General features: G+C 43.9%; 1 protein-coding gene and 1 long non-coding RNA gene across 7 annotated transcripts in view; one reads left to right on the forward strand and one right to left on the reverse strand.

The window, feature by feature from the left end:
• The window catches only part of LOC101165954 (arf-GAP with GTPase, ANK repeat and PH domain-containing protein 1), a 131,309-nt gene that overhangs the window by 31,095 nt on the left and 73,274 nt on the right, over positions 1-26,940 (forward strand). For 2 of the 4 annotated variants that reach the window (XM_023964318.1, XM_011482933.3), the window contains exons 2-7: positions 16,807-16,865; positions 16,965-17,052; positions 19,814-19,828; positions 21,493-21,578; positions 22,001-22,142; positions 24,026-24,160. In XM_023964318.1, coding sequence (XP_023820086.1) covers positions 16,807-16,865; positions 16,965-17,052; positions 19,814-19,828; positions 21,493-21,578; positions 22,001-22,142; positions 24,026-24,160 — 525 coding nt within the window. The remainder of the gene's footprint in view (positions 1-16,806; positions 16,866-16,964; positions 17,053-19,813; positions 19,829-21,492; positions 21,579-22,000; positions 22,143-24,025; positions 24,161-26,940) is intronic. The other 2 variants (XM_023964321.1, XM_011482937.3) reach the window with 1 other exon arrangement.
• LOC110016136 lies at positions 11,518-14,733 on the reverse strand. Of its 3 annotated transcripts, none has more exons than XR_002291427.2 (3): positions 12,652-14,733; positions 12,024-12,203; positions 11,518-11,901 (listed from the first exon to the last, which is right to left on the reverse strand). It is a non-coding gene; the product is annotated as an uncharacterized LOC110016136 (long non-coding RNA). The 3 variants fall into 3 exon arrangements; XR_002291426.1 differs by having other exon boundaries at positions 12,024-12,235; XR_002291424.1 differs by having other exon boundaries at positions 12,024-12,258.

Below are 26,940 nucleotides of genomic sequence, written 5' to 3' on the forward strand. Positions count from 1 at the left end.
TTAAGTGTCAGGAAGCTTCCGCGGAAAAGCGATGAAGAGCAGCTTCCGAAAGCTTTGATCTCCCCGTTTTCCTGCACGCACCCGTGCGCGCCCACATGCACGGCAACGTGGAGAAAGGCTTTTTTAGCAGAAACGCTGCAGGCTCAGATGAAGGGATGAAAAGGGGGATGATGGGGGGGGTGGCCCTCCTCCCGCATCTTTCCTCTCCTCTTTTCCTCCCCTCTAATTAAACTTTTCCTCACTCCTCTCCTCTTTCCTTTGCCTCACGTCTCCCCTTCGCTCCCACTTTCTTTTTTTACCCCGCAGTCGCTTTGTAGTTTATTTTTTCTATTTATTTTGTGTGAAAATCGATTTCTAATTCTAAAAACGCAAAATTGGTTTCTTTTTCAGCTTGACAGGGCTTCAGAACTTGGCTGATCTCAGTTCTTCGCAGTTCTTTGGGACCTCCTGGTTCCCCGTCAGGTGTTTCTCTGTGTGACTCAGATTTGTTGGGCGTGTTTGAATGACCCGAGTTGACTCCGCCTCCCTCTGAGCTGATTATGGCTCTGTCCTGTCACTTTGGTGCCAAAGGTCAGTGCGAGTCTGAAGGTTCTTCGTCTTCCTCCTCCTCCTACAGGTCAAACAACAAAGAGCTGTGAAGAGAGAGGAGGATGAGGAGCTGGAACAGCTGCCTTCCTCTTGGCTTTTCACGGTGCTAACCATCTGTATGAATGCGGGACGGCTGAAGGAAACCATGAGGGCTTTCAGGCACCTCAGAGGTCACCTAAGTGGATTTGGGGTTTTAGTCAGATTAGTAAACAAGTCAGCAGCACAGAACTAGAATGTTGTCAGGCAGATGTTCTGCAGTCCTCCTCTTTACATGAGTGGTAATCTCTGCATCTGTTTTTCTTTCTTTGATCACACGGTAAGGAATAACTTCCTACATTGACACTTTATCACAGTTTGTGTGTGTTGTGAAAACACACACAAACTGCTGCGTTTTGCTTCACGTCGACGAGAACGGAATTAGAAAAAGGTTCAATCTGAGTCTTAAGGTTTTACAGTCAGACGTTTTAAATAGGAGTAGACGGTTTCAGAGTGAGTCAGTTGTGTCATGTCCTGACTCTTCCCGGCGCTGATCCTTAATCCTGCTCCTCACCTGTACCTGCTCCACATGTTAGACGGGTTTTAGTGCTTCCACTCAGCCCAGCAGAAGATGACAAGGCAGAACTTTCTTTTCGGAAGAAAAAAAAACGGAAATCCAGGTTTGGGAAGTTACACCGTTCTCCCACTTTGCAATTATAATTAGTATTTGTTCTCCCCATTTTAGCGAAGTTCATTAGTCCAGATCAGGGTCGAGCACAGACGTTTTTGGTTTGTTTTTGTTTGAATTCACTATTCCCTTTTTACAAGTTGTGATAAATGCCACTTTTCTACCTTTTTTGAAAGCCCAAAGCGCTGAAAGCGACGTTCACGCGCGTTCAAGCCGCCACTTCCAATGGAAAGTCTATGTAGATGTGCGTAGATGTGTGCGTTTTTGGCTGTTGCGTTTACATGTCGCTACGCACATTTCTAAGACGTACCAAACAACTCAGATTTGGTAGTAACGAATGAAATGGTGCCATTCGTTTGAAAATTGATCATGAAGAAGAAATGTATAATTGCCTTTTGTGCCAGGCCGGATTTATAGGACACCAAGTCTTTCATATATCATAATGTGAAAGTAAAATCCTGGAGCCAGAATCATGCCACTGGATGTGGCGTTCATGCGCTCATATCGGGTAGTGACAGTCCTTTAGGAACACGATATGCTGAACGCACATGTTCTCTCACTGGTGGCGGTTCCACGGTATTGTACTGGCGCCAACGTCAACCACCAGGAATCAATGTGAGGTTCAGCGTCTTGCCCAAGGACTCTTCCACACATGGGCTGGCAAAGCGGAATACAAATTTGTGACCCTTTGATCAGAGGTCGACCGCTTTCCCTCTGCACCACAGCCTGAAGCATGTGGTCGATGTTCGCTTTACCCATTGGCCAGAAATCACAAAGGTGAGGCCTCCCAACTTCACGAGAACAATCGGGGAAGGACACTCGTTGGGAGAAAAGAATATCCAAGGAGCAAATTTGATAAAACCCTTTTTTGAATTTCAAGACGTAACCGTTTTTTTTCCAGAGCTCTAAAAATCATGTTGACGTTTGAACTGGGACTAAATCACGGCCAGTTTATGTTTACACTGTAGGTGAACCGTACCAGAGTCTATTTCCTTGAAGTCCGGACCAAAGTACATCAGTGCATTGGCTCCCACAAATATTGTCTATACAACTGTGGAGGATGACCGTTGTCCTTTTTGAACTGAATCAAACAAGGCAGGTGGGATTACATTCACACAAGGTAGAGCCTCCACTTGAGGAGTTTAGGCATTTTGTCCCTTTTTTTTTTTGTATCTTTGCGGTTCACTTGAACTTGGAGGACTTTTCCATCCTTCCTGAGTAAGCTCCAGGTACATGAGGGTTCTACCCTCAAAAGCTGCAGCTGTAAAGTCAGCTTTCCTGATTTGGCGGTTTGATGAGACCTTGTTGTCTGAGCTGGCTCAGTTTGGGAACATTCACACAGCTAGTTAGAAGTTCTGGGTTGTTGTGACAGTCGAGCTTTGTTCAAGATGCAGATGGAGGTGTTGGAGGGGTTTTTTCTCAGGTGGGAATCATCGGTTTTCAGTCAGTCAGTTGGGATGTCTCTCTGGGTTGGGGGCGTTCCCGCCTGCAGGCCCGTCGGCTCCTCACTCTCGATGTGTAAGAGCATGTCTGGATATAGCTGTGAGTAACGGCTGCGTGGCGTGACGCAGCCGGTCCTCTGTCTGCTCTGTTCCAGCTTGTTCTCAGCTCCGCCCATCTCCCCGGCGGGCCGGTTCTGCCTCACGGAACCGGCTCATTTAAGAAAAGCTGCAGGTTCTGTTATTTCTGTCAGCTTGGAGGTTTGGCCAGGTTCCTTTGTGTCGTGATCTTTGCTGGCCCCCCTCAGCTCGGACAGGCCCCACCCTCAGACGTGTTCCAGCTCATACGTGTGCTCGCACACACGCATGGATCGCTCAGAGTCGGTTACATGCTACAACTAATTCCGCTCAACACGACTCCTGAACTCGCACAGGGATTACATGGACGTCAGTGTGTGTGTGGGTGTGTGTGTGTGTCTGCAGCAGTCAGTAGCTGGTTGTGTTTGATTTGGGATGAGGATGAAAGCAGCCGGCATGCTGCCAACCAGCCAGCGTGTGTTTGTGCATGCATACATGCATGTGTGTGTGTGTGTGTGCAGTGGGGGATGGTTGTGTTTGACCGGTTTACCGGCTGATATTTGGGTCAGTCAGTCATGGAAGTGTTGATGGTTCCTGCTCTCTGACCTGGAGTTCTCTGGTGTTCATGGGTCTGTTCTGGTTTTGTCCGATAACTAAAATCCTCACCATAAAAGGAACGGAACCTCATCATACCGTTTGTCAGTTGTTTTTTGGTGACATTTTTAGTGATATATGAACATAAACAAGCTATCATTTTTTTCAGAAATTCCTTTGCTGATGGATTTTGATTTCAAATTTTCAGCTTTTTTTCCAGTCAGACGGAGGAAAAAACTCATAAAAACTCAGCAGAATAGTTGCTATAAACCACTTTTACAGGTCAAAAGAAAGCCTGACTGTTTAAACCCAGCAACACTGAAAACCTGCCGGCTTTTATATTCTCTCTATTATAGCATCGACAAGAACGTCATTTTTCTTGTTTTATGAAGGACGTAGCTGTGTTTTGAACCATGTTTTGCTCAAACCGTCACACCTGCACAGATATTCATAAACTTTGTTCACTTTCCTCCATGAATGCAGTCGCTTCATTCTTTCTGCACGAGTCTCTTTGAAGGACTTTGGTTTGTGCTGGCAGCTCAGCTTGTGAAATCTCCTCCACTCCTATCCATGGTTTTATCTGCAGGATGGTCCTGGTGTGGGATCAGACCATCTGTAAGGTTCAGTTTTAGGATCTTGGATCAGTCCTGGAGTGTTTTAGAAGAACCCGGCCTACACACAGGCCAGCACCGGCGGATGAAAGAACCAGGCTGGACGGTTTCTGCTTTGCATAAAGCTGCCGCTGCCTGACGCGAGCGTGACAGTAAGTCAGGTTAGAGGATGCTCAGCTCTGCGGCCCCACTGCAGATTTAAATGAGCCTCATGCAATAGCTGCGGGCGTCACGCCACCCTGGCTTCCACTTCCTGCTCAATTTTTGGGACGGTGTGCGAGCACGGCTTACAGGTTCTGTGTGTGCCGGCTTTTTCTCTCTTATTGTTGAAGAACCTATAGAGGCACCTTGATGATTTTTTTTTTTTTACTGTTTTCTGGCGTCTTACATTTGTGCAAATCCCTGCATCTTCATGAAACAAAAGAGGAAAGTGGCATCCTCATAAAGACGCATAATGAAGCGTAAAATCCCCCGGAGCGACGGCTGCTCCGCCGATATCATCTCCTCTCTGGTTGGCAGTCGTCAGCCCCTCCCCCCTCGTATCAAGCTCTCCGATAACCCCCCACCCACCCCGACCGTCCGACCCGACACACTTCCAGCTGTGGCGGCGGCATCGGGACACAAGCGGCAGCGTTTGTGACAGATCCGGGGTGGGATTAGAGGCGGGGTGGTGCTGAGGATGGCAGAGGACAAAAGCAGGTTTCCTCCACTCTGTGCTGAGCCAGCAGCTCAGGAGCCGAGGCTTTTAGTTTAACCCGTTCTTTGTGGAAAAACAGTCTTAAGGATGTTCTCTGAGGAAAATAAACCCCCCAAAAAAAGAGAAAACTGATCTGCTAAAATTTAAGAATAAGATTTTTGCACTATTTGACATACTTGTTAAAAAAAACCAACCTTTCAGTTTACGGTATGTAATAAAATTTTACTTGTAATTAAAAATATATAAATAAATAGCTACTTTCAATTAAAATGTCCCTTGTTTGTCCTTTGAGGAAAACGGGGTTAAAACCAAGGCTGCTGAAAGTCTTTTAGATTTAAAAATGTATTTTAAACCGTGATTTCTAAATGAAGGAAAGGAAAAAAGGTTCAGTTAAAGTGTACATGCACCCATACTGTTACGGGTGTTGTGTGCTTTTTGGGTTGTCCGAGCCCGTGGAGGGTCATAGAGAGGAGTGGCTGCATCTGAAGCAGCGCGCAGTCATACCGCCACCTTAAGGAACGTCATGAAAATGGAACGTGCGACTCTTGTGCGTGTACTGAGTATATCGTAAAGTATTTGTGAGGCTAACACAAGTCCCACGCACTTGTGCCTTACGGGTGATGCTGTTGTACCCTCACGCCACACTCTAGTCTAATGACTAAGGTGTGCGAATGCCACGCGCATGGGGTTTAGACGTGATACGGAAGTGCGTGTAAGACGCCCTCATTTTCCAACTTCCTCATTTCTATCAGTTTGGTTGATTGCAAGAAGCGCACTAATGGGCTCCTTGCACAGTTTGGAGGATTTTGAGGCACGACCTGTCGTGATCACGAACATTTTGACTCTACGGGGTTACTAAGAAGTTTACGATCTTTATATTGAACTTGGGTGCCCCCTATTTGTTTGCCTTTTTTTTTCGCCCCTAGTAAGACTTTAGAGAGAGACACTCCTGGTCAGGTGGACTTGACGAGTGAAGGTTAGAGGTAGGCTTGCACAAATAATCGCAAATTTATCGTCATCGCAATTTCAAGCTGTGCAATATCCATATCGCAAAAGTCTGCTGAAATCACAATAAATGGTAAACCTTAAATGTACTAAAACAATCTTATGGCAACTTGAAGTATTTAACAAATTGAATAAATCCCTTTATGTATTTGACCAATCAGATACAGCCCTTCACATTGTTGACCAATCGGATGGAGCTCTTATGTTAGACGAGGGTCATTTGGAGTATAATTTAAAATATTTTGACTCTTATATAAATTAAACTGTTGCAGTCAGATGGAAATGTTTTTTTTTGTGCTATTTATTCGTTTATCGCTAGTTTTATCATCATTGCAATACTGATCACTAATATCGCACATCGCAAGTTTTCCTCATATCGTGCAGCCCTACTTAGAGGTTTTACTCGATCTGTAGGAGCTTTCAGTGAAGCAGATGAACATACAGAGATCATAAAATCCCAAACAAGAGCTAGGTCTGGTCTCTATGGATGGCTCCCCCTCTGACCCATGGAAGTGATGATAGATGGATGGAGGCCCGCCGACAGCATCTTTGTCAGCCCGACTAATTAGAAGCAGATCCTCTTCCTGGTCTCTGCTCCTGATCCAGTTGTCTGTTGACCCCTCCAGTCCAGCCGCTCTGTTTGTCTTTGTTCAACTCGTATGACATTAAAGCCGGGAGCTGATGTGAACACTGAGCAGATGAGCCGGCGGGGGTCAGAGGTCAGCTGTTTCTCATCCTCCTGCCTTCAAGGGGCTAAAAAGAAACGGCGGTGAGCGCTGCTTCTTGCAGTCAGGACTCTTCCTCTACAAACTTTCCACTCGGTGCTGTCCACTGTTGGTCGCCTGCCATCTCCTTCTTGCTCCCTCTTCCTCCTCAGTTGGCCTTCATCAGGGTGGCCTTATGAAAAATGAAAACTCTCACATCTGGAGGAAATGCTCGCAATACCAAAAGGTTATTTTTAGTTTTTACAACTGAGATTTTAGTGTCTGCTTTTAGCAACTTCTGGACCAGAACGGCAGATTTACATCACATATAAACTGATTGGAGATGTAGGTTCTGAAACATCCACATTTTCTTTAGTTCTTTTTTTTTGCGTTTAACACAAACTGTACAAATCAGGGCTGCACGTTATGAGGAAAACTTGCGATTTTCGATATTAGTGTTCAATATTGCGATGACGATATAACTTGAACAAATGAACAAATAACAAAACAACCAAAAACATCATTTCCTTTTCACTGCAACAGTTTAATTTATTTTGTGGCTTGGCAATCAAACTAGACAGAAGCCAGCTGTTCTTTAACTGTGAAGTTACATTATGCATTATGCTCCAAATGACCCTCGTCTACATAGGAGAAGAACATCTGACAGAAAATGGCTCCATCCGATTGGTCAAATTCATAAAGGGATTTATTTGATTTGTTAAATACTTCAAGCTCCCATAAGATTATTTTGGCACATTAGGGTAACATTTTATTGCCAACTTTTGCACTATGGGTATTGCACAGCTTGATATTGGGATAACAATAAATTTGCGATATATTGTGCATGCCTAGTACAAATGACAAAACATTGACGCGGTTTGTCCACAAGCTGGATCGAGGATTCTTTAGCTGTTCTGATGCAACTTTTTGAATTTCTGGTTACACTCATGATCGGACTGTTAGTTAAAGCTGGAAAAGGCTGCAGCTCCTCCTCTTGTACTTCAGCCTCTTCATCCTCCAAAATTGAATGCATGAAATTAGGACTTGGAATTGCTAAGCCTTGCAGTACCTTAAAGGCCACTGGAGTCTGGTGTCAGAAGGAGTAATATGATAAAAGCTGTAAGGCTAACAGTTTGACTTTTACACCGAATATTTACAGTATTTAGTATGGACGCCACTATTCTCGGTTCGAAAAGTTTGTTACACCATCTTGAGAAAAGTGAATCTACTGCATACGAGTTTGTTTACGTTAAAAGTTTAAAACACGTGTTGTGCTAAATGTATTTTTTGTTTTATTAGATTACACCAGGCTTAGTATAAGACAACTGAACGATTTTTTGTCATAGAAATTTGCTAATTATTTAATTTAACTTACCGGTACTTTACTTTTATTTATTTTGTTTTGTTATAAACAAGTCGTATATCCAACCGAAACTAAACCATGATCCACAAATTAAGGTTTGTATGGAATTGTGGGCAAAATGCGTCGTACTCTTTGACGTTTGTGCAGTTCACAGACGTAGGGGTGTAGTTTTTGTTTGATCGGTTAGGTAGGTGTACCCAAAAGAGCTTCAAACTCAACTTTGTCCCGTTCAATCGACATTTTCATGAACATCGTTGAGTTGCTAGTTATTGAGCTCGTCTCACTTCAGGCTTCATTGTCATGGTGGAAAATCCAGTGGGTGACGTTGTAGATGATCCGATTGGGTGTTAAGGTCGTTGGTTTTTACCCTCTGGCTCAAATGGTTGCTACAAAGTCTGATCATCTGTGTCACTGCCGTGTTTCAACAGGAACTGACAAACTGCTGTTCAGCTTTTCAGTCTATTTATATTTTAGTGATCCAGGTCAGCAGATGGAGAGTTTTTTTTTCTTATCTATTGAGCTTCTTGGTTTCTCTGCCTCTTGGTCTTGGTCCTAGTCCTGCAGCGGTTTTCTCCGCTGGAATCCGCTTTTTGACTCGCACTCGGAGCCACCAGATCACAAGCAGTTACCTGCCCGACAGGTTTCTTCAGGAGGCGCGCGACAAGCACACGCTGCACACGCGTGCTGTGTAAACACACACAGACCCTCACAACAGAGGCTCTATTGAACCCTGTTAATAAGACACCTGCGTCTTTGTTCTGGGGCTGTGTTTGCCTTTTGAAAAGACACACCATGGTGGTAGAAACGCAACAGTGACGATATAAAGCTGCAGAGAGGATGATGGATTTGCTGAAGAGCTGAGAGCTTATAGAAGGAACAGCAGCTCTGTGAAGATCAGATCAGATCTGGTGTTTTAGATAAAGTCTATTAGGATAAAATCAGATTAAGTCTAATGCTACGTTCACATGCGACACGTTTTTTCAACACGCATTTAGTTGTTCACACTGGACAAGCACGGAGAGGCTTCTTCTTCTTCTTTTTCTAGTGTTTACTAGCGCCACCTATGGTTGAAGGAGGCTTGGTGCAAATCTCGTACATCTTGCTCCGGGTTTTTTTCCTTCACAGCTTTACTCTGACATATCAAAGACTTGGTGTTAATTAGTCATTCCTGCCTCACGATTCATTTTCAAACGGTTGGTACTTCTGCCATTCGGACGCCATCCATACATCAACACTAAATCCAAGTTCAAATCGTCAAGGTCTGACCTGGTTCATTAGCGGCACGTTTTGTATGTAGAGCCCAAAACCGGTTGTAGAATCTTCTTTAGCTACGCGTGAAGGTGAGAAATGGGCGTTAAGACAGACTTTTCATTGAAAGTGGCCGCCTGAATGCGTCTCTGAAGGCGGTTTGAACATAGCCATAGGTTCGGGTCAAATCAGAAAAACCGAAAAACCTGTAACAACTGCAGGGAAGTCTGAATAAAAAGAGAAGCTAAGACAAATTTATGAAAATATATCCACTGTTTATTTAATTTTTCCATTTTGAGTGAAAAAAAAAGGGAACTTTAAAGTTTAAACAAATAAAGAAAAACGGGAACAAATTATAATTATCATACTTATAGAAAAACAACCAGAGTATTGTGGTAGAAAAACATAAATTACCTTAATTTTTAGAGATAAAGCTAATAAAAAATATGTTTTTGTTTCCGTCTTTATACTGGAAAAATGAATCCTGGATGAATCAAACCATTCATTTCTTCAATGCAAGCCAAGTTTTTCCACAAATGAACAATATTTTTTTGAGCCAAATATTTTTTCCCGTTTAATTGTAGACTTTTTTTAGACGACTTCTTCTTTTTAAGTCAAAAGGCTGACAGCTGCTGAAAATTGAGGGATGAAGAGCAAACGAGGAAGAGGAGGCTCAAAGAGACATCCATGAAATGGAAGAGGAGGAGAGAAACGGCGTGAAGGGCGATGCCTGTGACTGATGGGGCAGCGGCGCCCCGATTCGACACAGCCGGGGTTCACACACACACGCACACACACAAACGCACACAGAGCCCAGAGCCACGCTCCACCCATAGTCCCTCTGGGTTTGTTTGTGAACACAATCATGGCATCAGATCTGAGGAGGTGTGTGTCTGCAGCAGAGTGTGTGTGTGTGTGTGTGTGTGTGGGTGTGTGTCTGTTTGTGTGTGTACACTGCAGATGGGGTTCATCATTAACATTCATAGAAGGCTTGTGTCAGTTTTTGTCGACTTTTTTGTTGCCTGAATCCTTCAACCAGCTGCAGAGCAGAGACGAGCTTTACGCCAAAAAATGCAGATGATCTGCTTCTGAATTTACTCAGGCTTTTAGTTTGAAAATCCAGTAGCTTTAAGTTGAAATTTATGGAAGCATTTCTGTAGGATATTCATTTTCAAAATGAAGCTGCGTTTGTTGACTCAAATTTATAATGGAAAAGCAATCCGCCAAGCCGCTTTTTCTTTTTCAACACCGCTCATTTTGTCGCTTAATAAAGATGATAAAGAAATAGTATTTGACATTTCATTTTCAAAAAAATCTTTAGTAAATGTGTAGCAAAAATAAATTAGAAAAATCTAATTTGACGATTAAAATGGATTAACAGAAATGCATTTTCATTTTCATAATGTAACTGCATCAAATGACTCAAAAGTGAAATAAAAATCAATCCTCTAAAATGCTTTTTCATTTTCTTCTTCAGCATCGCACATTCTGTGACATAATTAAAGCGAAAAGACAAACAAAGGCAGTTTCATTTTGAAAATGAAAAAGCATTTCTGGTATTGACTTTCAATTTTAATTATGCTACAGTAATGCTTCCATAGAAATTAGGAACAAAAAGAAACCTGTCAGTATAAAAGCTTCCCTTTGCGTGTCTGTCAGGTTTTCCTTTTGTAGGTGGGTTTATTTCTTCAGTTCAATTATTCTGGCCTTTAGATTTTCATAGATTTAAATAATAAGTTATAGATTTATTTTTAAGTTGTTTTTCCACGTTAGCTTCTGGTCCAACTTAAAAAAAAAGCTGTTAAATGGTTTAAACCCTGTGTCTAATGTCATGAATGTTTGGGTGTTGCAATAGTCTTTGTTTCCGTTCAATCCTTCAGATTTCTGCTGATGTCAGCCTTTTCTACTCTTTAAGGAGCTCTTTTTTCCTTGCGTGTTGAGGAACACAAAAAGGCTTAAAACATTTAATTTTATTGTTTAAAAAACGGAATTATCTGCAAGGTCTATTGTTTCAATGGTTCTTCATTTGTTAATGCATAAAGTTCCTCTTTGATGATCTTTGATCTATTGTAAAAGTGTTCCCAGTGCTGTTCGAATTATAAGAATGCCTTTTTTAGCCAAAATCATTAAAGGTGTGTCATTTCCTAGGACATATTTTCTGCAGAGCAGCAGGAGTTCTTTAGAAATTCACCTCTGAGTTGTGGGCGGGACCCTGCCACTTCTTCTCCTTTCTATTGCCGAGAGCTCTCCGTCTACACACTCTCCCACTAGCTTACAGTCCCTCACGCCTCCAACCTAACATTTGCGGCGCAACAAAACGGCGAGTAATATTGGAGCCATCCAGCCGTACAGTTTAGAGTCCGATGTCCGCTTGGATGAGAAAAACAAAGACGTTAATAGACCTATTTGTCTCCCGATGCAGCAGAGTGTGGAGCTTTTGTCGTTTTCACGTCACAAATACGATCCTTTTTATTAAACTGCATTTTTTCGTCTGCTCCTGATTCACAATGATTTGAATACAGAAATACTCAGAAATTCAATTTTAAGTACAGAATTCTCCTCCTTCAACAGAAAAATGCTACAAAAACATTTTAAAAACGGCGTTTTGGTCAGACTGGGGGATTTAATTACCTTTTTTCTGAGCTGAGGGCAGTTTTTTTTTTTCTGATGAGTTTTCTCTTCATTAGTTGCTCAGATGTCAGGTCTGTAGTCACGACAGCTTGTCGGCGCTCTGTCCTGTTTGTCAATGTTTACTTCCGTTTGCCGGCGCCATTTGCCCAAAGCAAAACTGAAAAAAAGCGCTTCAGCTTTTCGCCTTAACTTGTTGCCTGCCCTTAGATTTTAGTGACGTTGGGTTTCATGTGTGTTCGGTTGCGATGGTTATCTGATGCAGACGGTCAACACGGTTTCCTGAAAAGCAAAAGCTTTTGTTAAAGTTTGTCTTCTGTCGGGAAATGGGAAGCTCGGATTCGCTGCACAAAACATTTGTGTTTATGAATTTGTCATCTTAATTTGCGGAAACGGGACTTCACCTTTCGTCACATTCATTTAAGATTCCTTGCAGCATTCCCAGAATTCCTCCGCTGTCGGTTCAGATGTTCGAGGCGTCGCGGTGACGTCAGTGGAAATCCCAGATCATTCGCTCAGGGCTTTCGTTTGACGATGAAGGCCGATCAGATGAGATAAAGCCGCAGGTGAGGCGGGAATCCAGTCTGACTCAGTCCCAAAAAGAAACCAAAAGTCTCTGTTGAACGACAGATGCTTCTCCTTGAATGAAAGGGATTCTTTCAACTTTATGCAAAGTTTAAAGAATTACAAATGTATAACATAGAATATTGTAGTTAAAGAGTATTACAATAATTATTTAAATTAAAAATATGTTCATAGATGACCGGTATAGTCACATTTTTTTATTTGAAAATAAAAATGTAGATAAAAAAGCAAGAAAGTTTTCTAAACCTAAAAAAGTAAAAAATTAAATATTTTGTAAAGTTGAACATTTAGAAAGAAGTCAAATAGTTTCAGATCATTTAAAGTTATGAAATTAGAAGATATTTAGGAGAAAATGTCGATTTTTGAGTTGACTTGTGGATAACATCCTGAGCTTTGTCCTGTATAGGTTTGTTTAACTGCTTTTCCAGGAGGTATGAAGTGTGTTACCGTGGCGACGCAGTCCCACCATGAATCGTATCAGCTGATCTCAGTCTGCTTCACGTGGATGTTATTGTTGTTGTCGGCATGTGCGGCACCACGGACACACGCGAGCTAACGGGGTTGTTGGTCGGAGTTTGAGCTCCGCCTCGCGGGTGTTCGCCTTTGGCTCCGCCTCCTTAGGCTGCTCCTCTTTGCTCGTCCCATTTTCCGTTATCCAAGGGTTGGAGGCTGCCCTCCTCGTTCTCCTTTGCTCGTCCTTTCTTTGCTGTGTAGAAATGATGCAAGCCTGTAGTTCTTGTAGTAAGACTTTATTTAAACACGTGCTCAAACAGATTTGAATTTAATTAAATTATCAAATTACACATTCTTTAAAAGGAAAAATTTGTGTTTCTGGCTTGTAGTTGGAATCTCTCTGCTCAAGACCTTCAAAGTCAAAGCATGAATCTTTAGATGATGGTCGCTCCTGATTCAATTGGATTCATTTTTTGGGTCACATTGTCTTTGCACAGCTCAGATGTGATAGTATACTATCATAATATTATTAATATTCCACGTTTAATGAACAAAAATGGTTTGTTTAAATGATTCCAGTTGAAAGAAGAGATTGAGAGAAAGCGTGCACAGCTCTGCAGAGGCATCTCCTCCACTTCCACTCCTCCATAAATTGATTAGCGCTCCCTCCTGCGACCGCTGTAGACACCCTAATCTGTTTAGGAGCATGAAGGATGCTGCGCTCTGATTGGCCCAGAGCCAGGGCGTCCATCGTTGAAGCCCAGTGTCCTCTGAGAGCTGCTGATGGATGGATGGATGTGTCCATCAGGTGTGTCGTCATCGCAGTGGTCAGCCTGCTCTGCACATTTCTGTAGCTCACCTGTGGGGTTTTCTTTGTCTGTGGATCCCAGGTGTTTAAGATCGGAGCTGGAGCGTTTTTTATTCTTGGATCAGACTGCGATCAAACACGCCTGTGAAGAGGATTCCTGTTTGATGGAGAGAAGCGTTTCCGTTGGGATTGAGTGTCCACTCACCTGCTGAAGCGGGGAGACGGAAAACAGGAAGCAGCTGCATTAACATCCTGCTTGGCAGTGGTGGAGGGGTAGAGGCGGGGCGGACCCCCGATACAGACTGCGGTCTGTCTGAGTCGTCACAATGCCCCCCTTTGTCTACCCCACGTCCAATCAGGACGCTTCCCTCTGGATTCCTTCCAGAGCGGAAATCTCCAAAACCTCAGCTATGAGCTCAGAGCCCGTCTGTGGATGCCAGGCTCGTTTCCCGGCAACAGCACCATCAGCTGGGTGACCCCTCTGCAGCTCTGCCAACTTCAACAACCAGCTTTTATCAGCCACGATGGGGGTGATGACATCACTTCCTGAAAGCTTGATAGATTGCTCCACACGGAAACACTTTGCATTGTGTTTAAGAGCAGAACCCAGTTAGAACCCCATCCAGGTTGTGTGGTGTCAATCATATATGCTAAAAATGACATCTGTTGCATTTTTATTAATTTTGTTACAGAATAAAAATCTTATTTAGGGATAGATCACGTTCAAATCATTCAAATTACAGTGTTCGCCGATTTGGATCCAATTTGGCAGCTTAAAGTTTTTAATGAATCAAATAAATCCTTTTATACATTTGACCAATCAGATGTTCGCCGCCTCTGTAGATGAGGGTCATTTGGAATATAAAGTTATGTTGACTCCTATTTCAATTAAACTGTTGCAGCAAAATAGAATTGAGGATTTTGGTGGTTTTGTTATATCTTTATCGCAATATTGATCTTTGAGATCGAAAACCGCGACTTTTCCTCATATCGTGCAGCTTTAACCTTCAGTAAACCGGATAAAGGAATCCACTCAACCGTTTAGCTAAGTTCACACTCACACGCTTCCTCCTGAATGCACCAAATGCGTGTTCTTGAACGGGAGTATAAGTCATGGTGTTCACATTGGACAAGGGGGGAGGGGCTTCTTCTTCTTGTTTTTCTACTGTTCACTAGCGCATGTCCACCACCTACAGTTGGAAGTTGTTTAACCTAAACGGTTCAAATCTGGTGAATTTTGCTCCAGGCTTTTTCTTCCACAGCTCTATGTAAGTGTTAGTGTGCATTATTACTTTTTAACGCACGCCGTGGAAGCCTGAACCGTCCTCCGCTTCGTGTCGAACGGTTGCTTCCGCGAAGTGCGTTAAAAAGTAATAACGCACACTTCGAAGGCCATTAACCCGCTTATACCATGGTCACGTACAAAAGCAATACATATTAACCCGTTTTTAGTCCTTAATTCTTGTGGTGGTGCGTCGTGCAGCACCACAGCTGCTGTCAAGATGCGGCGATATATATATATGCTGATCGTCCCGATGGGTGGAATAAAGCATCAGTTCAGAGAGAAAGTTCACCTCTTACCGCTTGTTTTTGTCCAAATGATGGAGCAAAAGGTTGTTTTAAAGAAACCGGCGCAGTGATACAAAAAAATTTAAGATGGGTGACTGGAACTTCTTTTTTCACCGTGCGGTTATCCCGTGGTATATCACTTTTTAATGTATCAGAATCAGAATCGATTATTCATCCGGACTATGGTATAATCTGATTTATGAAAGGCTTGGCGTCATAGAATTCCAGCCGGGCACAAACCGCAGTTATTCATTTCTTCTCCACGATCAATTTTCAAACGGTTCCGTTTGATTGAATGGGTTCATACATTGCTACCAAATCCAAGTCCCTGATTCCTCCAAGTTTGACGTTGTGTAACTTGTGCGTAGAGTCCGAAAACGGCTGTAGAATGTTGCGTAGCTACACGTGAACCCAGGAGTTTTGAACACGGAAGCTATAGATGTTTCTCTTTTTGGCAGAATAGCACTGTATTTGTTAAAGGATTTTTTTGATCATTCTGGTTTTTAGTCTGTGGCTGTGCTCTGATCCATTGAAACATCTGCAAAACTGCAGTCTCTAGATTCTCCAAAAAGCCTGAGCGGCCTGTCTGGTACGCTCGCCCTTCATCATCTTCATCCCCTCCTGCCGCCTGCGAGGAAGAAGCGTGTCTGCAGGCGGACACAGATTGCTGCTGATGAATTAATAAGAACGGCTGAAGGCTGTGACCCACTGGCCTACTTCAGAGAGGCCGAGGCCGGCCTTTTTGCCTCAGATGAAGGGCAGACGAATGTTTAGATGTTCGATGAAGATTTCAACAATCGGTTCTTGTTTCTGCCGTTTTTTGGGGGGTGTACTTCTAACTGGAATGACAAAACCTGAGGAAAAAAAGACATGTTGATTTAAAAACCCACTGATTAAAAATGACGTTTTTGGTGTTTTTAACACGTTCTTATGGCATTTTTCTGATGATGGACAACATATATAAAAATGTTAAATTAAAATTGCAATTGCTGGCAGCTCCGTGCTCCGCCCCATTCTGATGCATCCACCTGCAGACTAATAGATCCAACGAACATCTTTGTTTTATCCTCGTCTGAGCTGGAATCAGGCTCTAAACTGGACGGCTGGACGGCGCTGATGCAGCGGTAATGTTGGGCGCCTTGAGGGGCTGTAAGCTAGTGGGGGAGGGTCTGAACAAAGAGTTCTCAGCAACAAGGGAAAGAAGGGTCAGGCAGGGTTGCTCCACCCAGCGGTCCCACCCACAACTCAGAGGCACATTTCTAATGAAGCTCTGCAGAAACTATGTCCTAGAAAACGACACGGGTTTAGCGATTTTTGTCAACGCTTCTAAAATGGATCCAAGGATGATCGGAGTGGGACTTTGATTTGTAAGTCTAATAGTTGTCAAAACTGTTGTTTTTTTATTACAAATTTGAATATTCTATTTATTTGATTGCCTCAAATCTTTAACCTTTCACATTTTTATCGAATAACTGCTCTTCTGTTTTCTAAAATCCTTTTAATCATTTATTTTAAGTTTTAAAAATGCTGTTGAAAGAAGTTTTTTTGGACTTAATCTTAAAAATAATCAAATCTGCTCCTCTGATTTTATTTTATTTTTTTTCCTTTCATGTTTGTTTGTTTGTGTTTTTCCTCTCAATCGTCTCACGTTTTGATTGGATGGAGTCTTTAGATGTTTAGAATCAGCAGAAAGTCCAGTTCGGATGAAGGACGCACACTTTCGTTGTGTGTTGTTGCCGTAAGGCTCACGTCTCCTGCCGTTTGTGTTTCAGATGCGTTTGTCAACAGTCAAGAGTGGACGCTGAGCCGAACGGTTCCTGAGCTCAAAGTGGTGAGTCCTCCTCCGTCCGCGGAGCTCCGCCCCCATTGATTTATTTTTTACATTTTTTTTGTACTACAGAAACACTAACAGACGTCGTCTCTCCACCAGGGCATTGTGGGAAACCTGGCCAGCGGGAAGTCGGCGCTGGTCCACCGGTACCTGACAGGAACGTACGTGCAGGAGGAGTCGCCCGAGGGTGAGAACGTCTCCTCCGTCTCTGCAGCTCTGCTCCATGGCTGGATCTGTCCTTGCTTTTGAGCAAAGCGAATTCCAACCTGCAACTCTGACACCATCTCTGGAGTGATGCTGTACAGTGAGGTCACACTCCATGCTACAGGATTAGATTAGATTATCTTCTTATGGAAGATTTATGATTTAAATGGTGAAAAATAGGCTTTTAATTTGTAGGACGTTTTCCTCCAAACACAGACAGTCAATCTTTTCTTCAGCTTTTTTTCTCGTCGTCATTATCGACTCAGTCGAGCGGCGTTCTGGACGGACGGATCGGGTGAACTGCGGGACATGAAGCGTAGCTCCATGCAGATTCAGCTCTGCGGCGGCGACCGTCCTCCTCATCTATTATTGACGCCAAAGCTCGCCCACGTTCAGCACGCGGCGCCAGCGGCCCACGGCAAGGACCCACTTCCACCTAAGGCCAACGTGTCGTTAATATTTCATACCTCCGTTGCTCCATCCGGCACGCAAAGGGAGAGATGGACCTTCATCGTGAGATGACCCGCAGAAGGAGGACGTCACTGATGTTGGTCCTGAAGCGAGTGGCGGGAAGCAGGAAGCCGTCTCGCTTTTATTTTGAAACTACGCAAAAAAAAAATATATAATTCTTTTTATCATGATCACTTCACCAAAAGAAATAAGGGCTTCAGAGACAGAAAAGTCATAAAAAAGAGGATGGAAGCTGCTTCTTTAAGCTAAAATGTGGTTTCTATTAGATACACTTGATTTACCACAAACAATAAAAGCTTTTGGATCATCCTTTAATCCTCATCCTGATGCTTTTCTCTCACAATCATCTGAGGAATTTCATCAACAAAAGTAGTGAAATGGTTAAATAAGGTCTCCTAAGGGCCAAAGTTCCACAAAAAGACGTACATTTGATGATCACTCATACTTTAGGCCGACTTTAACCCATCAGAGACACAAAGATCCTAAATATTCCAACTATTTTGATACATTTCTCGCAGTAGAAACGGAATAAAAGAGTAGTGTTTCTGTCAGAACTGCATCTGCTGCTAATTACCCCCCCCCCCCCCCCCCCGCCTGCTTGTTTATTTAAAGCCCCCAAAACCATCAAATGCCGTTTGTTTGGGAAGAAAACTTTACTGCTTTATGTCTGGGGTGGGGGCCACCCGGAAAACGCTGGCCCAACAGCCCCCCCCTTCCTGCTGTGTGTGTGGTTGAGGGTTGGGGGGGTCGAAGTGAGAGCAAATGAGCCTTTTGGATGGGGTGGGGGGCAGCTTGTGGAGATCTAGAAGTCAGTCTTTGACTGGTGAATTCAGGTGAACAGACTTTATCTTAGCGATGGCGGGGGGGGGGGGGTCAAAGTCCCACACTCTCTGAGTTGGTCCCTCCCACATCTTTGAGCCTATAACTGTGCCCCCCCCCCATGTATTGAAAGCTCTGATCAAGCTTCAAGTACAAACATTAAATAAACTTTGTGTTGGAAAGCTGCTGAGAAATGGGGGGGTGAAGAATTCCTGCTGTCCAAAAATACCGCTGCCCGCGTTTCCATGCCGATTGATTGTGGGCGGGGTCTGTGGCTTCCAGCGGCACCCGTGGCCCACAAACCAAAACTATTCTGAGGCCGGAGCCGGGCTGCAGCTGAGCCGTCAGGAATTGGACCCAAACCAGAACCGCTTTCGTGCTGCCTTCAGGGACGCTCAGACCGGCGAGCGCATTGGAGCGCCACATGGGACCCATTACACGATGAACGAGCTGCCACCACGCCACCACGAGATGACGCTGCCGACTGTGGTTTGAGCTGAAACCGAACTTCAGTCGGGGATCCTGCTGTTCTACCTGCCTTCTGTTGGAAAAAGGAGACACTAGTAGGACACGTAGCAACGGAGAGGGGAGGCATTGACAGACAGAAGACCCAGCAACTGACATGAGACAGGGCAACGGTGAGGAGACGCATTAATAAACAGGAGATGCAGCAACAGAAAGGAGACACAGCACTGATAAAGAGACGCAGCAATGCTGAGGAGACTTAGCAACAGAAAGGAGACGCAGCAACAGACAGGAGAAGCAGTGACAGACAGAAGACCCAGCAACTGACATGAGACATAGCAACGGTGCGGAGACGTAGCAACAGACAGGAGATCCAGGAATGGTGAGGAGAAGAAGCAACATTGAGAATACGGAGCAACAGCAATTGGATCTAGCAAAGGAAAACAGACAGTACAACATAAACAAGACGCAGCAACAATGAAGAGATGCAGCAATTAAAAGGAACGGAGCAACGGACAGCAGACGTAACAATAGAGAGGAGACGCAGCAACTGAAAGGAAACAAAGCAACTTAAATGATTTGTAGCAACCGAAAGGAGACGCAACAACCGATTGGATATGAAGCAGCCACAGAAAGAAAACGTAGCAGAGCAAATGAGACGCAACAACTCAAGAGAGACAGCAACAGAGAGGAGAAGCAGCAACAGACAGGAGACAAACAACAAACCCAAACAAAGAAATAGAGATGTAGAAGAAGAGGGAATAGTTCAAACTGAAGCATTTGAGGTGAACAGATCCAGCCATGGTCTTTAACTTTCTGACCACTGCTTCTCTCTCTCTCTCTCTTTTTTGTTCTCCTCTGGTTCTCCTCCTCCTCCTCTTCCTCTGTTTCTGAAACTGAGCATGTTTGAACTGTGGCTGCATCTTTTGATGGTGTTTTGCTTTGTGCTTCCTTCCTTTCTGCTTTCTGGGCTGCTTTTGTTCACGTAGCCGACGTGGACGCAGGTAACGACCCGCTGCCCCCCCCCACTCCGTCATCACCCTTCATCATCTACCCATCGTAGCATCCATCATCTTCCTCGTAGTGTAACCTCCAGGATCAGCTCGGGTTCAGCGGCTCGTCCTAAACCTTACCTTCCCACCGCTTCATCCTTTCAGCATGGAGCCACTTTTTATAGTGAGCTACAGGTCAGAGGTCAGGGTCCTTTCCAAAATGAAACAGCACATTCCTGTAAAGATAATCTTCAGGAAGCCTGGAGAAGTCATCTGCAACCCTTTAGTGCCAGCTTCCATCACTTTTTCAGGGAAATTCAGCGGGCATCATGAACAGCCTCGGCCTTTTCATTTGACCCGTCATCCAACACTGCGTGGGCCGCTTTACTCAATGTTTAGTGTGTTGAAGGGTTACCATAGCAACAGTTTCATGTTCTTAACACCCTTTTTAAAGGCAAAGAGCGCAGAGGAACACTGCTGTGAGCATGGTGGAGGAGGGAACTCTTCCTTATTGTTTTTGAGCTGCTGAACCTGAAACCGATCCGGAGCACCTCCTGCCACTCAACCGTTTAACCCCGCCCCCCCTTGGTTCATCGCTGATTTTCCTCCTTCATATATAATATAAATGAATTGCATGCTTCAGAAAAAACTGATTCCATTTGTCTGATTTAATCAGCCAATCAGAGGGGGGCCTAACAAAATGTGTGACTCTTGTTTGAAACGGGCCGTTTCACCCATGAGGGCTGCGGTTTCTGTCCGCCGAGGCGTCTTCCTAAATCATATTTTGAAAAACCAACTACCGTCTTTTTTTCTTCTTTTTTTCCTTTTGCTGCTGATCCAGAATCTCCCTGCCGGGAATTTCTGTCAGTATCCGTAAATACACCGACGGCGCGGCGTGTTTGTGTGTTTGTGGCTCCTAGTTTCTAATTTACTTTACAGCCGCGCGCACACGCCTCTTCCTCCTGAAGCCATTGGCTCAGGCCTTCTGCCGCACAGTCATGGGAAAAACTGCAGCTTTATAAGGACTTTCCCAGGACGGAGGAGGAGGACGACACTCCTCAGAGAAGTGATGAAGGTGTGATCCAGGCCCCTTTCCCCGTTTTTTTGTGTTGACAGCAGGTTGTCAGGATGTGTGTACACGACCACAAAAGGATTGAGGAAACCGCTGTTTTATTTTGAAATTCTGTCTTTATGCTAAAAAAGAAGAGACGATTGTGAGATAATAAAGTTCAGAAACTCTAGGAGGAGGAAGTGATGGGAAACCACCGCGTGTGCGCTCCTCTGTCCTGGCCTCCTCCCGTTCTTCTTCTTTGGTTTATCCTCCACCGTGTCATTAGGACACGCGCGTGCGCGCTCGTGGCGGGGGCCCCTTCAGCCTCGCTCCATTTGTGGATCAGCTGATCCTCGGCCTTAAATAAGCCCAGACTCCCATTTTTAGCTGCAGCCACTTCCTGTTAAATCCTGAGTTTGAGCTGCTGGTTCCCACGGCGACCCGAGGAGCTGCTGCACCTGTGTGACAGGAAGGACGATCTACAGAACCTCCCGACAACGGTTCTGACCGGACCCGCTCCCTTCCTCACAATCCCTCTGAGTCTTCATCAATCACCTTCATCAATCACCTCTGACGGCCAATCAGACGGGTGGATTTCCTCACTGTGCTCTTGTCACCTCTGCAGGCGGCAGGTTCAAGAAGGAGATCGTGGTGGACGGTCAGAGTCACCTGCTGCTCATCAGAGATGAAGGGGGACCCCCAGAGGCTCAGGTAGGTACTGCAGAAAACTCAAACAAAAAGAAAAGAATCAAAACTCTAAATAAAAATAAAGAAACGTGATGAACAGCACACTGTAGCTTGGAATAAACACATCTGTAAAATAAGTCATTTTTGTGAGGTTGACCTTAAGAAGTCTGTATACTTTGGAGGTGCGTGACCGCTGCAGTCCTCAGAACAAAAGTGGGTCAGGTGCTCATCAAATGCGCTTTTAATATGAAAGAGTCTAGACAGGAAACTCTGCCATGAATAATTCACTCGTTCCTTTCTGTCTCTTGAAAGCATCTGGAGCGTTCGACCGGCTGACCTCCTCTCTATTCAAACGATTCAGTCGAAAGTGTTCACACTTCCTGTTTAAACACAGCGTTTCGCTGAAGCTGGTGCATGAACCAATCAAGTTTGGACTTTGTGCGCAGTTTGCGTTGTGGGTGGACGCCGTCATCTTCGTCTTCAGTCTGGAGGACGAGATCAGCTTCCAGACCGTCTATCACTACTACAACCGGCTGGCCAACTTCAGGAACACCACCGAGCTGCCGCTGGTGCTGGTCGGCACGCAAGGTCTGACACATGCACTCCCGCACACACATGCATGAAGAGAAAGACTGTTTTTGTCTTTGATACACTGCTGCCATCTAGTGGCAAGACAATGTTAACATTTTAGCTTATTGCCATTGCCCTCAAAATAAAAACCCAGTTTCATCAGTTTATTTACAGCTATTAAGTCTCATCTCTATCAGTGCACTTCTGCTATTTATGTTTATCTCTTTTCAAGACTTGTCTTTATTAAATGATTCCTGTTAAGTAATAACTGCTGTTCTGTCAGATTTCTTTCTCTGATGTTAGGAAGTTATTCTCCGTCTTTCAGAACATGACTGATAACGTAATGTTTTAGTGAGTTTTGTAAATTTCTTACCAATGACTGAAGAGATCTTTAGGCACAACAGGAAAGTCTGCCTGACGACAGTCTGAATACAGACCAAAGACACCAGTCAGGACTCGATCTGGACCAAATTAAGCGGACTCAGCCTGGACCAACAGACGTTTCCAGTCTGAATACACCCTAATACTGAACAACTCATTTCAATGTTTAAAAATAATAAGAAGGATCAACCGCTAGAGGGCGCTCCATGTGTGTTTATCAATATTTACTCCTGACAACAACGCAGAAGAAGAAGAAGCACCCAGTCTTTGCTTCCAAAGCGACACAAAGGATGAAGAATTCAAAAGATTTAGAGATTTATAATGATATAAAGAGTTAAATTGACTTGTTAGCCTGTTCTTTATGCTATGGTTAACAGAATAATTGTGAGTATGTCGCTCCATAACTAAATGAGCATCAGTGGGTTACAGTAGGGAAGATATTCAGCCTATTGTTGTTATTTATTCAGTTATTATGGCTCTCAAGATGAAAAGTCTGTTCTTGGCCCCATATTTTGCTAAAATAAAAATGTCCCAAAAGTTCAACTTAATATAGGATTTTTTTCTTCTTTACTATCCATGTTTTTGCTGTGACTTCAACTCCGGAAAGGACTTATAGTCTGAAAAACACAGATTATATTACTTTTTTTTTCTCAACATGTTACCCTTTTGCAAAAGTAGATATCTAAATAGTATAAACTTTTTATGATGTTTATGCATCCAATGTGGTCTGATAAGGAAAAGATGTTGATGATTTCTAAAAAAGCAACAACAAGAAAGACATTTTTTTTAATGACAAATTGTTTCAACGCAATGCATTGTGGTCTATATTTGCCAATCCAGAAGGAATTTTTTAATTTCCTTAGCGATTAATAGAGCTTCTATTCTATTCTATGCAATCTAGTGAGCATTGTTGCACACTGGGTTTTCGCAGAGACTTCTGGGTAATTTCCAGGACACTGGGTTCTGGAATTGTAAATTCAGACCCTCCTACAAAAGGGGCAAAGGCCCTCTATAGTGCATTCAAGAGTGAGTGCTGCAGGAATTTGGACACCGTTGAAAATGAGACAAAAATGAAGCATATAGACGACTAGAGAAGTCCACACGTTGTCCGTTTGCTGCCCTGAATGTGAAATTTAAAAATGCAGAGAACGTGAAGAGACCAGAGAAACCCAGCAGCTGCTGGAGACACAACAGCAGACAACTGCACAACAACAAGACATTTGTTTGAGGGTTCATGGAACTCCCATCAGAAGTTTGGCTAAATCTGCATACCGGAACACACAAACACCTACATTTGCCAATGTTTTGGGTGGTTGGCATTATTTTTTGGATTCTAAATCCAACTGGGTAGACAATAACCAGCAGGGGGCCCCAAAGTATCAGTCAAGTCTTCTTTTGAATTCGAAGCTCTTCATATTCTACCGGGTTTCTGATCCAAACTGTATTTAACGGTTTGACCGAACCGGACTCATCCTGCGTGTCCTGAAGATCCCAAATGTGTCTCCCCTTCTCCTGCTCAGACGCCATCAGCTCGACCAACCCGCGGGTCATCGACGACAGCCGAGCCAGAAAACTCTCCAACGAGCTGAAACGCTGCACCTACTACGAGACCTGCGCCACCTACGGCCTCAACGTGGAGCGAGTCTTCCAGGACGGTAAGAGCGGCTTCCACAGGGAGACGGGGGGGGGGACAACCTTCCTCTGGGAAGGTCACACTCCACCCCACCCCCCACCTCCACCACGGAGCCGACTGGCCGCAGCCATTCGGCCGCTCTTAATCACACCTCAATTAAAGCCTAAATGGAGCCGCTCGGCTATTTAGCCCAAACCCAATTGCATTTGAGCTTTTATCATCTAGAGGGGGGGGGGCAAGTTCCCAACGGTGTTAATAAAAGAATCGGACATTAAAGAGAGGCCGACTGGCATGATGAGGAAGTTAAAAGTGACCCAAGTTGTCTTGGCTGACCTGGACTCACAGCTTCTGTCCTGCAGCGGCCTTCGTCCCTCCGTGTGTGAGTTCAAACGGAGACGCTCTTCACACCAGTTCTGACCACTCTACTGACCGGAGAGGTTCCGGTTCGGTCACTTTATCAACTCTGAAAGAACTGGAAAAGAGGGACAAGATGCTGATGCTACCCCTGCCGTGCTCCAGCATGCTGAGTAGTTCTGGAGGGTTTGATCTCTAAAGTGAGAAAGAATTTCGGTCGAGTCAGGAGGTGCAGCCTCAACTTCAAGCAGGTCTGGGATTTACAGAGTAGCAGAATTTTTTATGTTGGTTTATTGCAGGGATCATACCTCAGTGTCACCGTCTGTCCTGAAGGGGCAGCGCAGGAGCAGAGATTTATCTGTTAGCAGGCACTGATTTATGACTGCAGAGTGCCAGTCCAGTGTTTGTGTGTGTTTGTGCGTGTGGAGCGAGATTTCCACACTAAATGCTCCCTTATTATCCTCTTAATGATTCCACTGTGTGTTTCCGACTATTTGTCTTTGTGTGTGTGTGTGTGTGTGTGTGTGGGGGTCTGTCTCCTTGTGTTTTTCTCATCATTATCTCAGATTAATCAGTTTTCTAATCATCTGGAGTTGAATGTTTTCTGTCTACAATAGCAGCCGGCAGCCCTGTGTGTGTTTGTGTGAGTCTCTTTGTGACTGTTTGTGCGTTTCTTTCCTTAACTTGAATGGATGTTTTTTCATTTCTGTGGCAGGTTGTGTTAACTTTTTGTGAGTGACGTTTCATTTCTTTGCTATCTGTGTTGTTTTGTCAACAGCCTGTAGTTTGTGTTTTTCTAATTACATACTTGAGTGTGTGGTGTGAAACACTGTACATTTTTGTTTGTGTCTCTAACAACAGGTTGCTTCTTTGTGACTCAATTGTGTCCTTTTGTGTATCTGTTTGTGTTAAGCGTGTTAGGTTGTGTGTTCATAATGTAGAAATCTGTTCATTTGAATTATTTGCGTTTGCAACAAAGTGTGTAAAATTGTCCAAATCCTTTTTGTTTTTTTGCTTGATGTTGTGTGTCTGTGGGTGGTTTTTGTTGGGTGTGTTGTACGTCTGTGTGTAGTTTTGTCTTATTTGTCTTATACATCAGGCAGGTTTCTATATTTTTTATCTGTTAAACTGGTTTTGTGGGGTTTAAAATGTGTTTTTATCAGTATTTTGTGCATTTTTTTTCTTTTTCAAGTGTGAGTCAACACAACTACTTTATTACATTGTGTGTGTGAGCATGTGTGTTTGTGTAGATCAGTCTAGATAACTGAAACGCACGAGTCCTGACTGGTAAGTGCGCAATATTTTCAAAGTAAAATGTAACGGTCAATGGGCATTAATGGGGGAAAATATTTGCGACAAATAGATAATTTCTTTTAATTTCTTGCTTTTATTTACATTTCATTTGTTGGAATATTCTGTTAATATTCGACTTGATCTTATTTTGACGTCACTGATCAGCCTCGGCTTCAGGTTAATCGGGTTTCTAATGAACTCACAGCTTTAGGTGGTCAATGCTTGTGTGTGTGTGTGTGTGTGTGTTTGTGTGTGTATTGATCTTACAAACGTCACTCCTTGACCTTAAAATTTTCAGCCTTGATGAATCGATCCGTGGGCGGGGCTTAAGCCGCTGTCAGCTTTATCATCGCCTCTATGGCTTGCAGAAAGGCTCGTGCTTATGAACACGGAGTGACGTTTGTGTGTGTGTGTGTGTGTGTGTGTGTGTGACATCATGGTTTTATGCAATAAACTAGGCAGATGTAACTAAATGGAATTAAAATGAAGTATTGTTAAAAAAAAAACACCAAAACAACTCATCTATGATTTAAATGTCACCCAAATTTTTAAAAGCTTTTATTTTAACAGACAGTGTACTACTACTAAGATCTAGGGTATTAAAACATAAGAAGTTGTTTGTTGTAAACAATTGTATCAGTTTAGTTTTGCTTTTTGTAGAATCTGTTGGTTTGTAGTTTGTGTTTCCTCCCCGTGGATTTGTGCGTGTACATATTTGCGTTGTCTGTGCGTTGCTGTCATACGTGTGTTCTCTGCGTGTCCGTGTGCGTCTAACGTGTAACTTGCTGTAATGAAAAGTGAAGCCTGGTCCAGTTGGAGGGGAAGGGGGGTGGCAGCGCCGCGCTCCCTCGTCCATCAGCGTGCTAATTGAATTAGCCTAATTACATGGACATGAACCCCACCCCCATCCCCCGCACGGCGACAGACTCGCTCAGCTCGCGTTCTTCACCACGCGTGTCAGAGTGCAGACTCTGTATGCTTCGTTAGCGCCCGCTAATGAGCTTCACTGACCACACCGCGCCCCAGCACAGGCCATCCAGTGTGCAAACAGTTGCGTCTCCCATGGCAACCACGTGCACTTTGGGTCCTAGGGTTACAAAAAAGGGATGTTTCAGAGTCTGCCAAAAATATTCCAACATTGTCTCAGCATTCATC

The sequence above is a fragment of the Oryzias latipes genome, chromosome 2, assembly GCF_002234675.1.
Source record: "Oryzias latipes chromosome 2, ASM223467v1".
NCBI classification, from domain to species: Eukaryota; Metazoa; Chordata; class Actinopteri; order Beloniformes; family Adrianichthyidae; genus Oryzias; species Oryzias latipes.